Source organism: Polyodon spathula, chromosome 4, assembly GCF_017654505.1.
Source record: "Polyodon spathula isolate WHYD16114869_AA chromosome 4, ASM1765450v1, whole genome shotgun sequence".
Classification (NCBI taxonomy): domain Eukaryota; kingdom Metazoa; phylum Chordata; class Actinopteri; order Acipenseriformes; family Polyodontidae; genus Polyodon; species Polyodon spathula.
The window spans coordinates 77,897,646-77,918,344 of record NC_054537.1 but is presented as its reverse complement, the minus strand read 5'-3'; the positions used below and the strand labels follow the sequence as shown (position 1 = coordinate 77,918,344).

The following is a 20,699-nucleotide window of genomic DNA, read 5'->3' as shown; positions in this document are numbered from 1 at the left end:
TTCACGGTAATTCCAAGAAGCTGAAAGCAACTTTGTTTTTGCTTACGATTGGCTCGCTAACGTCTGCCATTGCTACAGTACACACTCCAAACACATACACATTTTTCACAGTTCCCAACATATTTTTAGTAAGCCAGAAAATCATCTGTAGACGGAACACTCCCGCCCCTGTGGGAAAGCCACAGGTTTATCTATGAACTGGTGTTTAATTGGCAATTCGGATCCTGGATTTTCAATTGGGGCATTATCTTTCACTCTAGTAGGAAACAATCTCACAATATTGTGAAGCACCCTCCCAAATATAAATGGCTGTTTACCTTCATCAAAGTCAGCATCATCCTCTGTGTGCTGAGGGAAAGGGAAGCAGTTGGTAATCTCTAGCCTGTCCTCCACCACAAGTCCTAGAAGCACTCCCTGGACCACTTCATTACCCTGCCCTTCCTCCTGGTAGTGCTTAATGATCTTCAGCACAACCTGAAACAGAACACAATGGGATTTGGTTAGGGTTGGGAGTCTGCTACTTGGTTACACTGCTGCTCAACAATCAAATTCTTTTGACATGCAGGGGCCCCGAGGAGGAAAGTACTCATTCCCTCTAACCCCTGTTGCAAAATGAGTTTGCAAAGCCCTGGGTTCTCATCTCACCATGCTCAATATTACTTGTTAAAACAGTGTAAGGACTTCGAGGGTAATTAAAAGTCTAGCAAGGATGGGAGGAAAACTACAAACTGCAATCGATCGAATATTTTAAAATTTCAAGACTTTAAACCCGTCAATGCCGATCGTAATGCCAAACCTTGCTTTTAAATCATTGTGAGGAGCAGCAGTGTCAGAAACAGAATTGCAACCTTACACTTCTAGGAGTGCTATAAACTTCAATAAACTTAGATGTCATTGATTCAGTACTAACTTAGGAGACCAAAATCCTAGATTTAGTCAATCCACACCATCGGTTAATTACACGTAAAGACAATGAACAGTGCTAAAGCAATGAGGAATGATGCATTAGCTGGGAAATAATGGCCACAGGCAAAGACACAGGAGTGTCAAGGCGATAAGGATCGTGCTAAGTCAAGCACAACAAGTGGACCCTATTCCAGAGGTCTAATCCATCGAAGCAAACCCAGGCAGAAAGCACTTGATGGCCTTGTTGCTAACAAAGCACTATTGATTTTCATGTCCAAAGGCACTCCTATTACTATAATGGATTTCAGCAGGACTACAGTGTGAAAATGAACTTTGCATAAACAGCAGTGCCTTGTGAATCCAATGAAACCTAAGCCTAGTTTTACAAGGTAGCAATAAATATCTGGGCGAAATCAAATCAGAAATGTACCTCATCACCTACAGGTGTTTTCTTGAGGCATGTTTTATTTAAAAAATAAATAAATAATAAAACAAAAAACATATTACTCGAGCATACTATTTAAAAAACATTATATACTGTATATGCCATTTTTGTACCTGATTTTACAGATGTGTGCAATTCCCAACAAGGCATGGGCATTTCCATACATTTCAATGATTGTATACACATGTGATTTACTAAACTTTTCATCAAGGTGCCACTGGCAATAATATATTGCTTACATAACACAAAAATTAAAGTAATACATTACATACTTATACCACACTGGAAGTAATACAATTACTCTGGGCATCTACACATTATTTGTACCTGCTATTTCAGGCAGGATGCCCGTAATCAATACAGGCCATTTGAGATTCAATTTGGCCATTTAAACAATATCAGGAGCATACAGTAAAACCAAGCTTGTTCTTGCTGTATAGGGAAAGTCTGATAGAGATCATATTGAGAAACCTGACACAGCTAGTTTTCTTCAGGTTCCTGCAGATTAAAAGCAGCAATTAAGAGCTGTTTTTGATTTGCATCTCAGCAGGTTAATTTCCCAGGAGGACAGGGAATGTTCACTTCAGTACACATTTTTGTGAAAGAACATTAAAAATGTGCTTTTCTCTATTGCTAATTTTAATACAAGCTTCTGGGGTGCATTTATGTACACCCGTGTTGTGCTTTGGCTGGAAACGCTCTGTTAAATCCAACTGGGAGGATGGTGCTGGGTGAGAATCAGAAAATATAAAAGAAAGAGCATGACGAAGAGCAGACAAGGCAATATGGTTGTTGCTACAGGCAGAGGTTTTTGAGTCCCCTTCTCGCAAGTAAGGGGAATAAATGGGGGAAAGAATTACCCTTAAAAGGACATCAATAACTGTCAAAACTAGATCACCTGTGGTCCGGTTAAAATTACCACCAATCAAAAGCCCACCTGTGAATTGTGTGCAATGACTGAGAATAATTTAGATGCAAAAGGCTATGTAGTGTGTTACAGACTTCCAGTGCAGATGTTAGCGACCGTTCCTGGAGCCTAGTTGTCACTATGGATAATGAAACATTGCTTCCAGTCTCTGACTGATTTACAGTACTGTTGGCCAAAGGGCAAGTCGATTTTACTCATGTTAAAGCTGTTGGAAAATACTGTTTCTGGTTGACTGCATTTTTCTGTAGATTACCCTTATGTACACTATACTAGAGTTTGTTTACATTTTCCCCCCGAAGGACAATGTCTACTGCAGGTACAGAACACAAAGTTATTCCCTACCTGAAGCCATGTTATCACTGTTACTGTGAAAGAAACAAGCAGCAGCAGGGGGCTGGTTATTAATGTAGTGTGTAGGTTCAATGTAGCCCAGAATCACCAAAGAGGATTTACTTTTTTTGACTGAAACATTCATAGAGAACTCATTTTCAAAAAGAAGCATTTAGGTACTGTAAAACAATCTTAAAATATGCACAAATAAAACCCGAAATCCCATTAAAAGCCTATTTTTTTTTTTTTTTTTTTTTTTTTTAAAGTCACTGTGATCTCCCCCTGTAATGCACATCTCATGTAACAATGTTGTAAGGCTGCTAACACACAACCTAACACACAACCTTTGCTATTAACTAGCTGAGCACGCAGACACGGTTTTGTACTTAAATACATACAAAGCACAACTGGAAAACTGGGACGATAACAACTTGACAGTTTCTGACCAGGACAAACAATTAAGGCTGAAAACTGTGACAATCTTTCATTTTCCCTGGATGTCTGATAACCCTAATGTAGTCCTGAGACATTTTTTGTTTTTTGCTCTAGTTGTTTCATCAGAATGAGAACTAAACCGTGAAAGTTTACTTCCTAGTCAGGTTACCTTGTACAGTTAATTTCCTATATGAAAAAGGACAGACAGAGTCCAGCTGTTCACATTGAGGTTTAGCAAGCAAACCAGACTCGGGACTCTAGGTGGACTCGGCACAGTTCGTTTCCCCAAGAGAACGTGTTGTTCACATTTCATACATTTCGAAAAAAACGTATTCACCCAGTGTGAACACAGTCCATAGCCAAGGCTCTTTATAGAACAAATTTAAGTACATTTAGCAGTTTCAGTTTTGTTTCTGAAAATCATAACCCTACTCTGATATAATTAGCAAATCCTAGAATTACAAAACTACCTTTCAATAAAATGCAAACATGAGACAAACCTGTTACCTGTATTACTAGATTTTGTTTTAAACAGCCATTACAGAAAATACTGTACAAGAACTGTATTTGTTTGTGGATACAGCCACAGCATACAAAACAGAACAAAGCTTACTGAATTACATTTCAACTCAAGGTCTGCTCTGCATCTACTGCTTAGTAAATCCTTCAATATTCAAAAATAACTAAGCTTTGTGCCTCAAACAGAAGATATTAATTGTTTAAGTGGCAGTAAGCCACATTGTACGATTGTGGCGTTCTATAATTTCTATCTTCACATTTCAAAAGCTAAATAAATAAATACAAATTTAATTACAAGTTTTAAGAAAGTCCAAGTGTAGTGCCCTTTACAGCTTTCGCATATTTTTTTCATATTAAAGTTCTACTGCAGAGGTGTTTTGTATAACAATTCATAATTTTGGTTCTTATTGCAAAGAGCTTGAATAGGTCATTTAAAAAACACCAGAAGCATATATATTGGTTCAGAATGACATATGGACAAGGGAGGGAGATTGACTTACCATCAAAAGACCCAAAACTTGAATATATCAAAGCTGCTCGTAGAACCTGTGACGCAGCCATGACCCGCCCCCGAGGATAAAAAAGCACTGTGGTCACAGACCTCAATGTCATTTTTCCTTCAAGCCTGCTGTAATCATGGATGCAGCGACCTTGAAGGTTAATGGTTAAATTTCCATTTCAGGGAACCAGGGTTAAGATAATAGCCTAACATTGTCTTTAAAACTATGAAATGTAGCCATTACCATAAAGGTAAGTGTACCAAAGCCATGGCAAGGGCAATATTGCAGAACGACTGTTGCCTTGTGCATTGCCATACGTAACCCCAGTAACAAGTAGCAAGGGCTAAAAAAACTGAGGGAGAACTCACCTCTATGACTGCGTTGTAAGGGTCGATGAAAAGCCACCCTTAACACTCTAGTTCCAAAACCAGGGTTTCGAGGAACAACGACCTTAAGTCTGTAGAACCTAATAAAGGTATGGGGAGAAGCCCACACCGCTGCATCGGAAATGTCTTTGACAGATGCACGTGGAATAAAGCCCAAGAAGTTGCCATGCCCCTGGTGGAACAAGCAATGAGCTTTTCTGGAGGGGGAAGTTGGCCAGCTCATAGGCAGTACTGACTGTCAGCTATTCAATTGGACAGCCTCTGCTTAGACAGGGCTTTACCATGGGACTTCCGTCCTGTCAACATAGTACACCAGGCAGAGAGTATGGAGCTGTCGCTCTGTCAGACTGGAAAGCAGGTAGATGGAAAGCCTCCAATTCCACAGACTGGTTGACAAGGAATGCTGAGATCGTCTTCGGCAAAAAGGCAGGACTGGTACGGAGCTGCAGCCTCAACAGGTCGGGATGACATCTCGGCGCTTGGACAGTCTGCATGACTGGCCACTCAGGAGCTGCATCAGGGTTGAAAATCAGAGTCTCCTAGGCCAATAAGGGGCTAATAGGAACACCCTGACCCAGTGCTGCCTAATTTTCTCTAGACACAGCGGGAGCAGAGCTAGCTGTGGGAAGGCTGCTGGGGAAATTCATAATTGTAATTCAATGTACTTTATAAAATTACATTTCAAATCTTAAACTATGACACTAAGATGATGTGATGTTAATTAAAAATGTCTTTTCAATCTTGCACCAGAGCATTCCTGTTGATCTCCTTCAAAGGATTAGATATAAGTAACAGAGGATCGTGAAGATTTAAATTGGGGAATAGTTTAGATTACCTGCTGTCCTGACCTGCCAGTCAGGTGTAAACAAACAAAGCGGATTCTTATTTGTTAATGAAGAATGTCTGTGTTTGTCTATACAATTTTCTTCCTACAAAGAGTTAAGTGTGGCACCTGGAGGATACGAGGTACTATGACTTTCTCCCATGAAATTAATTGTTACCATGATCCATTGAACATTTAAATTGGGTTCCCAAGTTAATTTTCTGCTCAATATTGGAACAAGCAGCACACATCAGAGCTACTGTAGCTTTAAGAACATGAAAACAAGACAAGTGCAGCCAGGGGCTCCAATCTCAACTGCAAGGACGGGGATTCGGCGATTGGATTCAGTCGAAAATAGTCAGCTGCAGAAATCTCACTCAAACAGAAACTAGCTAAGTTCCCTGAAATTGAATAATAAAAATACATCAGTTGTGGGTTTCATTACCACACTCTAATAAATCACATTAAGCCCTAAAAATAACCTGCTTAACATGTGGACTACATGTAATATGAAAAGCGCTTAACGTAGCTTAATGTGCCCAAATACAGAACAAATGTTTGTTTACCAGGGATACCGGAGATGTGAGCACTTTGTAATGGTGATGCTAAAATTGCCACCATAACAGCATCAAGATACTGTAAAAGTCTTGTCATTTTAGCCAAAGCCAAAACAAGAAATAAACACCAGCCAGAGCTATCGCAGCCTGGGGAGAGAGTACACAGTCAGTTGCTTGATCCCTGGGAAGGGGAGACTCAAGCCGTTGGCTTCACGTGGGGTACAAGGCCGCAGTGGGACATAGCAAACAGGCTGTAGTGCACAAACACACGTAATTTATTAAAACTAAAAGATTATTTTTAACAGACATAAGTTGTGTAAAAACACAATAAAACACAAAATACACAGCAGAAAAAGTAACAAGTACTTATCTGAACCAGCTCTCCCGTCAGGTCTATTCTTGAAAGGAAAAATGGCATTGAGGTCAACGAGCAGCGTTGATAGACCTTATTCTGGTTTTGGGTCTTACACTTCATAATTGAAAGGGAACTCACATTATGCTTAGGGTTAACACGCTTACAAAATCAACCACTTACAAAGCTTGGACAGACTGAAGCCGCTGCATAGTTTATATACACACACCTTCAAATTGCTGTCTGCCACTGTTTGATTCTGAATTGTAGGCTTGCAGTATTGTACGCAGCTACTGTGTGGGGTTTCTAGCTCTGGCTTTCCTGCCAACTTTGAAGCAGAATCTCTGCATTTTACTTAGAAATGTTGAGCTGCGGGCCAATGCGGACCTGATCTGCATTCTCATCATTGCTGCAAGTTCCCAGCAAGGACTCCAAGTCCAGTACCCGAGCGCCGGATGTCAATGCCATAAAGCATCGTGCTTCACACCTTGTGTGGCACAATCAGCCCTCACAAGCATTAGGAAAAAATGCATCTGTGTACGCTAATAAAGCAAATTAAACCATTTTATCGTATCTGTCATTCAGTACAAATCACTATGTGCTCCAACTTACTGATATTAAAAGTGCAAGAAAAAAAAAAAAAAAAAAAAAATCAAAAGGGTTCTAGAAATATTCAATGGCAGAAGATTAAAAAAATGAAAAGTTCTTTGAGAATCCCCAAGGGTCCCTAAGCTCAACTGCATCACCAGTGTGCTCCAGGGATTGAACTTGGAATGGAAGTCAATTTGCAAAATGTAATTCCATAACTTCTCTTACAAAGTGTAACATACTCTTTTCAGTCTGCTTCACACAACTCAATTTGAAGCCTGTTACCGGGGACAAATCACCGATTAAAACAGCAACACATGGATGCTCCAGTTTGACATCGAAAACAACCAGTGACCAGACACACACAGTTTTATATATATATATATATATATATATATATATATATATATATATATATATATATATATATATATATATATATATATATATATATATTGTAAGATAGCAGGGAGGGGGTTAAAATCCTTCCCTGCTAAAACTTGTGAGAATGCACATTTGGGTTTAATTGCTTAATTGTTTAGTAATCCCCTGCACCTGATGGTAGTTGTAAATTAGAGCCAGGTGCAGGGTATTTAAGAGAGACAGGCAGTTTGTTCAGGGCTGCTGTGTGTAGGGAGGCAGAAGTTGTGGTCTGCTTCCAAGCAGTCAAGGTAAAGTGCTGTAGGAAACCGTGAGAGTTTGAGTTACAGGTAAACAGCTTAGCTGTCCTGGTTCAGTTGGGTTCCAGACTGTATAGTTAGTACTCCAGGAAGGAGCTAGGTGTTTGTTTGTTTTGTTTAATTTATTTGATTGGTGTTTATTAAAAGTGCGCGTCAGCACTAAGAAAATTCCATTTCTGTGTCCTGGCTCTATTTTAAAGGGGCAGCGAACCGTGTGAGTGCAAGGATCTTTTACTATATATATATATATATATATATATATATATATATATACACACACACACAAACTTTTTTAAATGCTTTACGTATTTGTAAAACCCAAAACAAATACTCAACTTTTAAAAGGTACATTAAAACCCATAAAATTGTGCACTTAGTGTATAGTTTATTTCAGATCAACTAAATTAAACAATTATATGAACAATGCTAAGAGCACACGTCAGATTTCAATCATGTCATGAACCACCTTGTCAGAAATGATCTAATAAGGACCTATGTAATGGGGCTCAACTCTAATTAATCAACATGATACCTAGACCTATCTAGTGAATGGCAATGCAAGAATGATAAGATTGACATTTAATTATTTCATGCTTTAAAAATGTAAAAGAATCTTATCCAATCGTATGTCAATTGAGTAGTCATTATCCCACTGATAGATGTGCCCTAAAATAAACTGAACTCCACAACCCTGAAACGCGCTACAAACAGCAGCCTATTATAAGCAACCTAAGCAATCCAGTCTAAAACTATTGCAGTCTGTTCTATTGAAATAGGAATGACAATTAAAAAAAAAAAAAAAAAAAAAAGTAATGTAGGAAAAACAGATTTGTACAAATCAGGGGACAGCTGCCCAAACATAAAATAAAGTTTAATGCCCGACTGCAGTAAATCACTAGTGTCATTACACACAGAAAACATGCGAGGGTCACTGCATACATCAGCAGGTACCTATTTTGCTCCTTCCAAGGACACTGACTGCAGAGGTTAAGAAAACTAAAATTTAAGTCCAGAACTCCCCTGGACTACAATATAATTAATGCAGTTTCTTCTAGTGCTCCAGTTTTCATGGTAAGAAACTTGACAAAGAACAGGGTGCATTAAAATACAAGACACTAATGTATGTAAACCTAGTAACATTTTTATTATTGTGCAAAACAGTAGACACCTCCTGCACCTTGCTATTCAACTACAGCATTATTATTTTTTTTTTTAAAAAGTGTTCACACGTGGCACTTTCTATTGCATGCCCAGTCGGTATTTTTTTCATTTAGACGATGCGCTCCCATTTAAGGCTTCCTACGTGTACAACACAATATTGTACAGACATCAATCCCACCACTTTGTGATGTAAAAAGTACAATTTATATATGCTTAAAAGAGAATATGCCCATTGAATGTATTCCTAAGAACTAACAAGAGATATTGACAAACTCACCTCATACCAGAGAAATCTGTTTAGAGAGAACCATGCTGCGTTGGTCTGCCAGACTTAAGTGGATTACAAATTTGAAGAACTCGTTTTGGTTTGTTTTACAAAAGACTCCTGCTGTGAAGATCGGCTAGGCTTGATTTTGTTAAACAAAACAAGGGTCTTCATCAGTGTGGCAGAGCAGAGCTCTGCCCTTTAGAAATTGGCAGTTATGGGGTTAAATTCCCCTACCTGCCTGGATTTATTGTGTTTAGGTGGCTGGGGTTGATTAGTTAATTTGAGTAATTAACGATCAATCAGCACCCAGCCAAAGGCTATTATTTTTTTGAACTGAACTCTGGGCCTCTATTCACTCGCCAGCCTGTCACAATCAGATTTAAAAGTACTGCGCTTCAAATTATATTTTTCACACTTGTAACAAATTCCTGTTACCAGACTTGATGTCTTTGAATGGGTATTCGATACGAAATCTGGTTAAAAATGGAGAAAGAGCGCCATCTCGTGGACAGTGGAGATGGTTCAGTTTACTATTAAATTACCATTGTTATAAATGGAAAAATATGCTATTATAAAAAACGATATACTTGTGAACTTGTAAATTTACAAACATAGGAAATGTAGTGTATTAAAAGCATTGATTAAATCACTAAATTTTAATGTAATTCATTAGAATTATTGTATGTATACAATTTATTTATTTTGGTTCTGAAAACACATCAGGAAAATAGAAATGTGATTATCAAGTAAACATTAATAATTTAGGAAAAGTTATTTCACAAAAAGAGTATTTAACTGAATGCATTTGATAATTTATGATGCTTTGTTTGAATGAAGAGGAATGTAACTTTGGGATGAACTTATGATTTAATCTTGCTTACATTCAAAACTGCCAATAAAATTGCCTGATGAATTTAGTCATTCCATTTACCAATGGAATGACTAGGAGAGTTGACCAACTGAACAACACTAATCAGAGAAGCACATCTACTCTTAAATCTTATTTAAAAAAAATACTTGCAGCATGGTAAATCGATCTCTCAAATTAAAATCTCAGGTCTCTCAAAGATAATACTAGTCTCAAAAAGGGCTCTCAAAGGAAACTATGGAAAGAAAAGAACACCTCAAAGCAAACAAATCAATCTGTCTTGGAAAACCTACACAGAAACATCTAAGTGTGTAAAATTGGACCAAAAACAAAACACTGCTGCTGACAACAAGAAAATGTCTTAATTCAAACGATGAATAAAAATATTTTGTTAATATAAATCTAAAACTATGCTAAAATACGCACAAAGAAGTAAACAGAAGAATACTAAAGTTAATTAATACCAAAGTGCTTTTTAAACCAGCTCGAGTTGTCACTGCTTTATCCTGTAACAGGAAGAGCAAACCACTTGGTGAGTGGCTTCATTGCATCATACATGGAGTTCTGAAAAAAAAGCCATCTCATCTTTTTTTTCAAAATCCTTTAACTGTGAAGAGGACTACAAACTGAAGTCAGGTTTCTAAATGGAAACACTTTAACCACAAAGAGAAAGTTACATACACTAAAAGGCCCTTACGAACCAGACGCGACACAATGAGCAACGCAAAAAAGCGATGTGAGAAAATCATAAAACCTCTGCTTTTCAATAGCCCCCTTTTCATACCAAAAGGCGACGACAATCAACGTCGCCGTGACACAAATTCCAACACAAGCGATGAAAAAAAACAGAAACTGATCCTATATTTATATACTACAACAATGACTACTACTACAACTACAACTAATAACACATGAATACCTACACAAATAATAAAATGCACACAAGGGGTGGGCACCCCGTCACACACTTTCACTGAAAATGGAGGTAAAGATCCTACTTGCAGTACCTAATTTCCCTGACCTATAATAAGCCATTTTCTATTGCGTTTGTTTGTAATCATACTTTCTGAAAGATCTGGCAAATTTCCAGATGTCGTGTCATTTCTGTGATCGCTTCTGGTGTGCACTGTGTTCTTGCAGCGAATTTGTCGTGTCGCCCCAGTAAAAATCGTGTCGCTTCTGGTGTGTGCTGGCCTTAATTCCTCATTGCGAGACTTTCAACTTTCATCACATATAAAGATTGGTAACTAAAATAACTTTCCATAGTGCATAAATCGACTGTATGATTAATTCTGTTTAAATTGAGTATAATGATATTAACCAATAATTAATTCATCTAATTTTTAAATATATTTTCTTTAAATAAAAGATATTTACTTTCAATAAGATGAAAGTTGTCTTTGTTTTTGCCATGTTGAAACTTTGCGATTATTTGTGACTTGAATTCGGCTTGTAATTGAATTGGACCTTAAAGCGTATATCGGGGCCCGAGGCAGTCTTCCCAGCGACAGCGAGTGGAAGCGACAGCGAGTGGGAGAAGTACAGCGTGGAAAAGTACAGAGCAGTTTCGAAGCAGAAAGGAGAAATTGCATCTTGAATTGCTTTAATCAGAAAACAGAGGACATTGGGGAAACACAGCCGCGTGTGTTTTTCTGATAACAAACAAGCTGAAACTCGGAGCAGCTGATTCAAATTCAGCGCCGTTTTGAGACACGGGCGAGGGGAGGAGCCGACAGCACAGCAGAACAACGCAGTTAAACGAGGCAGTCTTCCCAGCGACAGCGAGTGGAAGCGACAGCAAGTGGGAGAAGTACAGCGTGGAAAAGTACAGAGCAGTTTCGAAGCAGAAAGGAGAAATTGCATCTTGAATTGCTTTAATCAGAAAACAGAGGACATTGGGGAAACACAGCCGCGTGTGTTTTTCTGATAACAAACAAGCTGAAACTCGGAGCAGCTGATTCAAATTCAGCGCCGTTTTGAGACACGGGCGAGGGGAGGAGCCAACAGCACAGCAGAACAACGCAGTTAAACGAGGCAGTCTTCCCAGCGACAGCGAGTGGAAGCGACAGCGAGTGGGAGAAGTACAGCGTGGAAAAGTACAGAGCAGTTTCGAAGCAGAAAGGAGAAATTGCATCTTGAATTGCTTTAATCGGAAAACAGAGGACATTGGGGAAACACAGCCGCGTGTGTTTTTCTGATAACAAACAAGCTGAAACTCGGAGCAGCTGATTCAAATTCAGCGCCGTTTTGAGACACGGGCGAGGGGAGGAGCCAACAGCACAGCAGAACAACGCAGTTAAACGAGGCAGTCTTCCCAGCGACAGCGAGTGGAAGCGACAGCAAGTGGGAGAAGTACAGGCGTGGAAAAGTACAGAGCAGTTTCGAAGCAGTTTGAAAGCAGGTTGACGGCTGCAGAAGAAACTAAACTAAAAAAAAAAAAAAAAAACCCTCAACATGGTCTTCAAGCCAGTAATCTGTGACACCTGCTTGATGTGGGAAATCCGAGAAAACCCAGCGGAGCTAAACCAAGTGTGCGTAAAGTGCCGCGCGATCCAGGATTTGCATAAACTAGTAAGTATGCTAGAAATGGAGCTGGAAGAAGTGAGACAGCAACAAGATCTTGAGGAACTGGCACACCCACAATTCATGGAAGTCTGCATCACCCCTAACAGACTGAAAGCCACCAGGGAGATAGAAGGTCAGAACAGCTGGGTTCAGGTAGGCAGAAGCAGGGAAAAAAAGAAACTTCGTCAAACACAACCACCAGAAATCAAAACAACCAACAGATTTGAGTCACTTCAGAATTTTGATGAGCAGAACCAACAACAAGAGAATGAAAGGAACAACATCCAGGACCCCATTGACAGTGGTGACCAGACAGCAAAAAGAAGGGAGGTCATGATTGTTGGGGACTCCATATTGAGAAACACAGCAAGTTCAGTTCGCAGTTTGGACCCCCTTACTACAACAGTGTGCTGCCTTCCGGGAGCCTCGGTCAAGCACATCACTGAAAACGTGGACAGGCTCCTAGAACGAACAGGAGACGACCCGGTAGTAGTCGTCCACATCGGTACAAACAACATTGGAAGAGACAGACCAAAATCCCTGCAAAACAAATTCAGAGAGCTAGGAAGGAAATTAAAAGAGAAAACCAAAACTGTGGTATTTTCTGGTATACTACCCGCACCTTGCAAAGGACCATATGGACAGCTGGAAATAATAAATCAAAACCAATGGTTGAAGACGTGGTGCACACGGGAAGGCTTCACCTATCTTGATCATTGGACCACTTTCTACAACGAGGACTATCTGTATAGACGGGATGGACTGCATTTAAATAACAAGGGAACCAGTCTACTTGGAGAAAAGATCCTCGAGCAGGTTCAGAAGCATTTAAACTAGAAAGGAAGGGGGGAGAAATCAACAAAAAAACAGAAGGGAGACCGCATCAAAACAAGAACAACAACTCAGGTAAGACAACCATTAAATGTGTTTATCTAAATGCTAGAAGTATCAGAAACAAAATTCTAGAACTTGAAGCTACTGCACTAACAGGTAACTATGATGTGATAGGTGTTACAGAAACGTGGTTATCTGAGAGTGATGGGGACGAATATAATATTTGTGGGTATACACTGTATAGGAAAGACAGGCAGGACAGAAGAGGAGGAGGGGTAGCGCTATACATAAGAAACAGTCTTGAAGCCCAGGTGTTAAACCTGGACAAAGAAAATAAAACCGAATCAATATGGGTCAGAATAACAGACAAAAATTCAAAAGGCATAATAATAGGAGCATGCTATAGACCGCCAGATTCAGACGGTGAGCACAATAATCTGTTATACAATGACATTAGAAATGTGTGTAGCAAAGGAGAAGCCATACTAATGGGGGATTTCAACTTCCCCCAAATAAAATGGGAAAACCCGGTGGGTAGCGCGAAGGACGAAATAGAAATGGTGGAAATGACAAATGACTGCTTCCTAACACAATTTGTGAAGGCACCCACTAGAGGGGAGGCATGCCTTGATTTAGTCTTTTCAAATAACGAAGATAGAATAACTAAAACAGAGGTCAGAGAACCACTGGCAAACTCAGACCACAACATGGTCTCATTTGAAGTGTTTTTTAAATCCTCAAAAGTAAAGACTAAAGCTAAGGTTTACAATTTTAGAAAAGCAAACTATGAAGGCATGAAACAGAGACTAACAGAAGTAGATTGGAGTAAAATAGAGAAAACACCCACAGAAGAAGGATGGTTGTTCTTCAAAAACGTAGTACTAGAGGCGCAAAACAATTATATCCCTAAAGTAGACAAATCTAAATGTAAAACTAAATTGCCAAAATGGTTTAATAGATCAATTAAAAAAAATATTCAGCGAAAAAAGGCACTTTACAGAGCATTAAAAAAGGACCAAAAAGAAAGTACACAGAAAGAGTACACAGAACTGCAAATGCAAGTCAAAAAGGAAGTTAGAAAGGCCAAGAGAGAAATAGAAATGAACATTGCTAAGGGAGCTAAAACCAATTCCAAAATGTTTTTCCAATATTACAACAGCAAGAGAACATTCAAAGAGGAGATTAAATGTTTAAGAGATACAAATGGCAAAATCGTAGAGGAAGAAAAAAAAATAGCAAATATGTTAAATGATTACTTTTCACAAGTTTTTACAAAGGAAGATACTGACAACATGCCCCACATGTCATCCAGTTCCTATCCAGTTTTAAATAACTTTAGCATAACTGAGGCAGAAGTGTTAAAGGGACTAGGAGCTCTTAAAATAAACAAATCCCCTGGGCCGGATGAGATCCTCCCAGTAGTACTCAAAGAAATGAAAGAAGTAATTTACAAACCGCTAACCAAGATCATGCAGCAGTCTCTTGACACAGGGGTGGTACCGACAGACTGGAAAATTGCAAACGTAATACCGATCCACAAAAAGGGAAACAAAACTGAACCAGGTAACTACAGACCAGTAAGCCTGACTTCTATTATATGCAAACTTATGGAAACTATAATAAGAGCCAAAATGGAAAATTACCTATATGGTAACAGGGTACTGGGAGACAGTCAACATGGTTTTAGGAAAGGGAGATCGTGCCTAACTAACTTGCTTGATTTTTTTGAGGATGCAACATCGATAATGGATAATTGCAAAGCATATGACATGGTTTATTTAGATTTCCAGAAAGCTTTTGACAAAGTCCCGCACAAAAGATTAATTCTCAAACTGAACGCAGTTGGGATTCAAGGAAACGCATGTACATGGATTAGGGAGTGGTTAACATGTAGAAAACAGAAAGTACTGATTAGAGGAAAAACCTCAGAATGGAGTGTGGTAACCAGCGGTGTACCACAGGGATCAGTATTAGGTCCTCTGCTATTCCTAATCTACATTAATGATTTAGATTCTGGTATAGTAAGCAAACTTGTTAAATTTGCAGACGACACAAAAGTAGGAGGAGTGGCAAACACTGTTGCAGCAGCAAAGGTCATTCAAAATGATCTAGACAAGATTCAGAACTGGGCAGACACATGGCAAATGACATTTAATAGAGAAAAGTGTAAGGTACTGCACGCAGGAAATAAAAATGTACATTATAAATATCATATGGGAGATATTGAAATTGGAGAAGGAATCTATGAAAAAGACCTAGGAGTTTTTGTTGACTCAGAAATGTCTTCATCTAGGCAATGTGGGGAAGCTATAAAAAAGGCTAACAAGATGCTCGGATACATTGTGAAAAGTGTTGAATTTAAATCAAGGGAAGTAATGTTAAAACTGTACAATGCACTTGTAAGACCTCATCTTGAATATTGTGTGCAGTTCTGGTCACCTCGCTATAAAAAAAGATATTGCTGCTCTAGAAAGAGTGCAAAGAAGAGCGACCAGAATTATTCCGGGCTTAAAAGGCATGTCATATGCAGACAGGCTAAAAGAATTGAATCTGTTCAGTCTTGAACAAAGAAGACTACGTGGCGACCTAATTCAAGCATTCAAAATTCTAAAAGGTATTGACAGTGTGGACGCAAGGGACTTTTTCAGCCTGAAAAAAGAAACAAGGACCAGGGGTCACAAATGGAGTTTAGAAAAAGGGGCATTCAGAACAGAAAATAGGAGACACTTTTTTACACAGAGAATTGTGAGGGTCTGGAATCAACTCCCCAGTAATGTTGTTGAAGCTGACACCCTGGGATCCTTCAAGAAGCTGCTTGATGAGATTTTGGGATCAATAAGCTACTAACAACCAAACGAGCAAGATGGGCCGAATGGCCTCCTCTCGTTTGTAAACTTTCTTATGTTCTTATGTTCTTATATGCCAAATGAAGCAATCACATTTATGGACAGATTTCAAGGATTACCATAAAATATATACTCATATGTTTAAGTGTAACTTTTGATTGCACTTGGAGATGTAGTTTTGATGGTGATATAGAAGGATATTGTGGTAACCAAGATCAAAAGGTACCCAACCAAACTTATCATGGGCTGCATATCCAGAAAACTAGTTTAACCTAGTGTGCATAGCAGGCCACACATTACTAAGAATAATCTGCTTTTAACCCTTACCTGTAACATACATAGGCAATTTCCCTTAAAATTACTGTTAATTTTATTTCGTACTGCATGATACAAACAAAAATACACAAAACAATTAAAAACAAAGCATTAATATTGTACTGTTACTATATACACATGCACTGCACAATAATACAAAGCAAATGAAACATCTACCTGCTGAAGTGGTTTTTATTTTAGCAGATGAGTTGTTCAATTGTAGTACGGAGCAAAGGTAGCAAAATGCACAGGGCAGCGACATCACTCCCTACCCTCCTATGTTGGGAATGGGTTTTTTCAACGCAGTGGGTTTGTGCATTTGAGAAAGGAGGGGAAGACTTGTGAAATTAGCTGGCAACAAGCTGATGAGAAGCAATTACCCTCCACAGTACGAATTAAAATGGTGAGCTGCTTTTTATGCAAATAATTAAAAAAGCAAGTCAACAAAGTGTAAAAAAATATTTACAATATATTCATAAGTGAAATGGAATTAATACACTGGGCCACAGTCAGACGATAAAACGCCCCCCACGCAGCCCATGGGTTGCATGTGCCTGCCATAGATCATTTATAGTAAGGCATTGTTTACACATAACTGGGGGCTTGTGTCTTGAGATAGATTAAAGATTTATATTATAGTTACTTTATTATAACTTTCTCATCCAGCCTCATTATCAGCAACTGCCCAAGTCCCAGAATTGATTAGATGTGCTTGTCAAACTCACAACACCACTCTGGTTTCAGGTTCAGCCCCAAAGAAAACCTTAGGACTTTAATTCCCAGATTTCCTCTCAATTCATGTTGCACTAAGAATACCAGAACCTCTGAACAATTATCAGTACACTGCACAACAGGACTATTTCAAATGTGCCAAGGTGCAAGAAGATCCTTAAAGTCCCAGCATTATGCAATGCTGTTATATTTACCAGTAAACATTAAAAAAACCCTATTTCTATGAAATAACAATTTTTGGAGAAAAAAAAATCTAACCACCAACTGCTTGCTGTGAAGGTTTTACAAGGAACATAAATTACAACTATTCTGTGTAGCAGCTATGGTAATAAATGCAACATTTATTTTACAACAAGGTTTGAAAATCTGTTTCCTTGCTTTCTCAAAATTGGTTACAACATTTATGAAAGCAGAATAAAAGCTGGTAATGGCTTGGCATTTTGGTTCACTTGTTTTTCATTTAATTTTTTTTTGTTTTTAAATATATAAACAAACAATTACCACCAGTACTACACTAGCATTTCAAAACAGGATTATAATACCTTAATACAACTATTGGGCTTTTGCAGCTTTTCATTCTCAACTTGACTTACAAATCTGATCCTGTGAACTACCAGGCCATGAGAAATCAAGCTGGATTTACACACCGTGAAGTGTACAGTCTTTCTCTAAAGAAAATAAAGGGTCAGGCTACAATTAAGAGTAGGAGATTGACAAACCAGTTCAGAAAACATGCAATCTATCTCAACTTGCAGTGGTCACCTAAGCCTACTTACCACCCATTGGACCGATAGATTGCCGCAATGCCCATCAAAATGTATGTCTATTTACGGCAATTACGGTCGCAGTGGCCTTTTTGCTACAGCAACTAGAGGCATACCAAATTAGGTATTGTTTGGAACCAAACAATAACATTTGGTGTAAGTCACATCAGCGGGGAAAAAAATAAATGAAAAAACTAAACAAAACGAATACTATCCTTTCAAGAACATGGCTTTGCACCCTGCAAAAAAAAAAAAAAACAATGGGGCAAAACTTGATAATTTATTTCAAGTCAGTAGCTTTTCGTACTATGGAGGGCAACTGCTTCCCATCAGCTTGTCTCCGACTAATGTCACGAGTCTTCCCCTCCTTTCCTAAATGCACAAATTGAAAGAACCCATTCCCAACATAGGAGGCTTGTTGCTAAGGAGTGACGTCGCTGTCCTGTGCCTTTTGCTACACTGCTGCTTGATACACTTGAGATTGTCACCACTAAAATTCGACCCGATATTGTCTTGTGGTCTGGATCAACACGCCTTGTTAACAGTGCCATGGGAGGATGCTGTGGATGAGGCATATGAAAGGAAGAAATTTTGATAAGCTCATCTAGCTGCTGAAGTGGAACAGTGAGGATGAAGAACCCAGCTTTACCCAGTGGAGGTGGGCTGTCGAGATTTGAGCCACACACCACAAACCGGTTTCTCACATCGGATTCAGTGGTCAAGAGTTGCAACGCATAGTGAAGAACTTATCTGAAGCAGCAGAAAGGAGCAGCAACTGGCTCTGGGTGAGACAAAAGGTTCTGGTTGGAAACCTCAAGCATCATAAAAATAAAGCAACATCGATGTAAAGGAAGGTAAGTAAGCTGGGCTTAGCTAAGTGGGTGAAGTTACTTACAGCAAAAATAGATGGTGAGTAAGTAGTTTCAAGAAAATGCAGAGAGTCCTTTTCTTCAATCAGTTGCCAGGTTTATTGAAATATGCAGGGAGTCTGGTCCCAGGTACAGGACAAACAATACTCAACATTACAATGTTTGCATGACATTAAATACCCTTCTGTATAGATGGTCCACCTCCCCTTTCTCTTACACTTAACCAATGGTCAAGGTACAACACATTATTCTGTTAATTTAGTGTGTGTGTGTCTGTATGTGTGTGTGTGTAGTCTTGTGTGACAACCTCTGAACTCAGTGCATTCTTCACACTCCTGGAGAAAAAAGGTCCATAAATCTGCCCCTTTGATCCCAGTGGCATTATCTCTTTCGATCTCTCTGAGAACCTCTGGGTCCAATGCCAGTCCCTGGGAGCCTTTTAGCCCCTTTATGCTTTGCATTCCAAAGTCTTACAGCCTGGCCCCTTCTGGTCCACAGCATTGTTATCTTTTTAGCTTGCAGTCAATGCTGGGCAAGAAACTTGTAGACACAAGGTCTCTATCAATTGTAAGCAGTACATGCAATTTGAACCAAACAGTCTGCTATCTGCAATATTAGTCTCTTCAGAAAAAAACACCAGTATAGCTCTGCCAGTCCACATGCGTAGCAAACTGCTAATCAATTCTCAATCCATGTTTTCCAACAGTGGGGGACAGAGGGGGGTGACGCTGGGATGCCAGAATCACTCGAGCCCTCTTAAGGTGTCGTAGGCAAGTCAATGAAAGGTGCCCACTTGAAGACCCCAGAGAAGTACCCTACTCCACTCAATCCAGATGGTTGTCATGCTGATACGCTAGGAAGGCCGCACAGTGGTTGATCCCTGGAGCCAGCATTGCAACTGTTGTGTATGCTGATGCACCAGGGAGGCAAAATAGGTTGATTCCTGGAGCTAGCACTACACTTCAGCCCTCAACACCAGGCATAAGGTTACCTACATCATCAGATGGAAGGAAATGCAGATGGATCACATTAGTTTATAGTAAAAGAAACTATGTCTTAGTTGGTGCTTATCTTGGCAATAGCTGAGTCCAATATCAGCACGAAGTTTTAACACCTACTCATGTAATGGAAAACAATAGATAAGCTTTTTTCCCCCTCCACAGCTAGCCAATCAGAAGTGAGAGATGTGGGACAAACACTTTTTAAAATGTTTGTGTAGGTCCTTGACTTCCACAATTCAGTTTTGAGAACTTGCGTGGCTCTCCAGAAATATACCAAGAGTGTTTTTCTAACAGAACAATAAGAGAAAAAAAATAAATAAAAACTATTTGTCCAAACAGGCAAAAGTATAACAGTAAAACTTCTTGTCCCTCACACAATCTTGTCCCAGGCATGGGGCGATATGAATTGCACACCCCTGCTATCAGCACAAAGCATTGCCCTGCAATTGTAGCAACTGGTTTCACTGTAATTTTTGTGCTAAACAATGTCTCATTTATAAAAAATATGAAAAATACTCTATTGAGCACCCAGCACTACATTTAAAATAATAAATAAGCACTATTAGTTCACTGCCGTAAATTACAAAATTATGGAAAGTAGTCGTACTGTATTTTTACTGCTGCTATCTTCTCTATGATGTAGTATTTATTCAGTATATTATATACCTTTTTGTAACACTGTAGTATTAATGTTTTAAAAATCAACACATGAAACTGAAATCAATGTTAATATGTAGCAATGGCATAAAGCCTCCAGTCGTAAATAGTTTTTTTAGCAAGTGTCTGTAGCAGATTTTCAGTCTTTATTTACAGTAGCGACAAGCACTATTTCAAAAGGTATGCAGGCCAGTGGATTTTTTTATACATTAGTCCTGATGGCTAGTGGATAGAAAAGTTAATTTCAAGCCATGTACAATTGTAGCCTACTTCACTAAAGTAAAGAGCAGGCTTCCTTTATTCTAGAATACCACTGCTTGACAAGAATACTGATTCATTACAGTTAAAACAAGTTTCTTTAGAGGGGATG

The 20,699-nt window shown here is 39.0% G+C and overlaps 1 protein-coding gene across 1 annotated transcript in view; it reads right to left on the bottom strand.

Moving 5' to 3' along the window:
• Nucleotides 1–20,699, bottom strand: part of LOC121314902 (eukaryotic translation initiation factor 3 subunit H-like) — a 122,305-nt gene that overhangs the window by 78,364 nt on the left and 23,242 nt on the right. Inside the window, exon 2 of the mRNA XM_041248645.1 lies at nt 318–474. Coding sequence (XP_041104579.1) covers nt 318–474 — 157 coding nt within the window. The remainder of the gene's footprint in view (nt 1–317; nt 475–20,699) is intronic.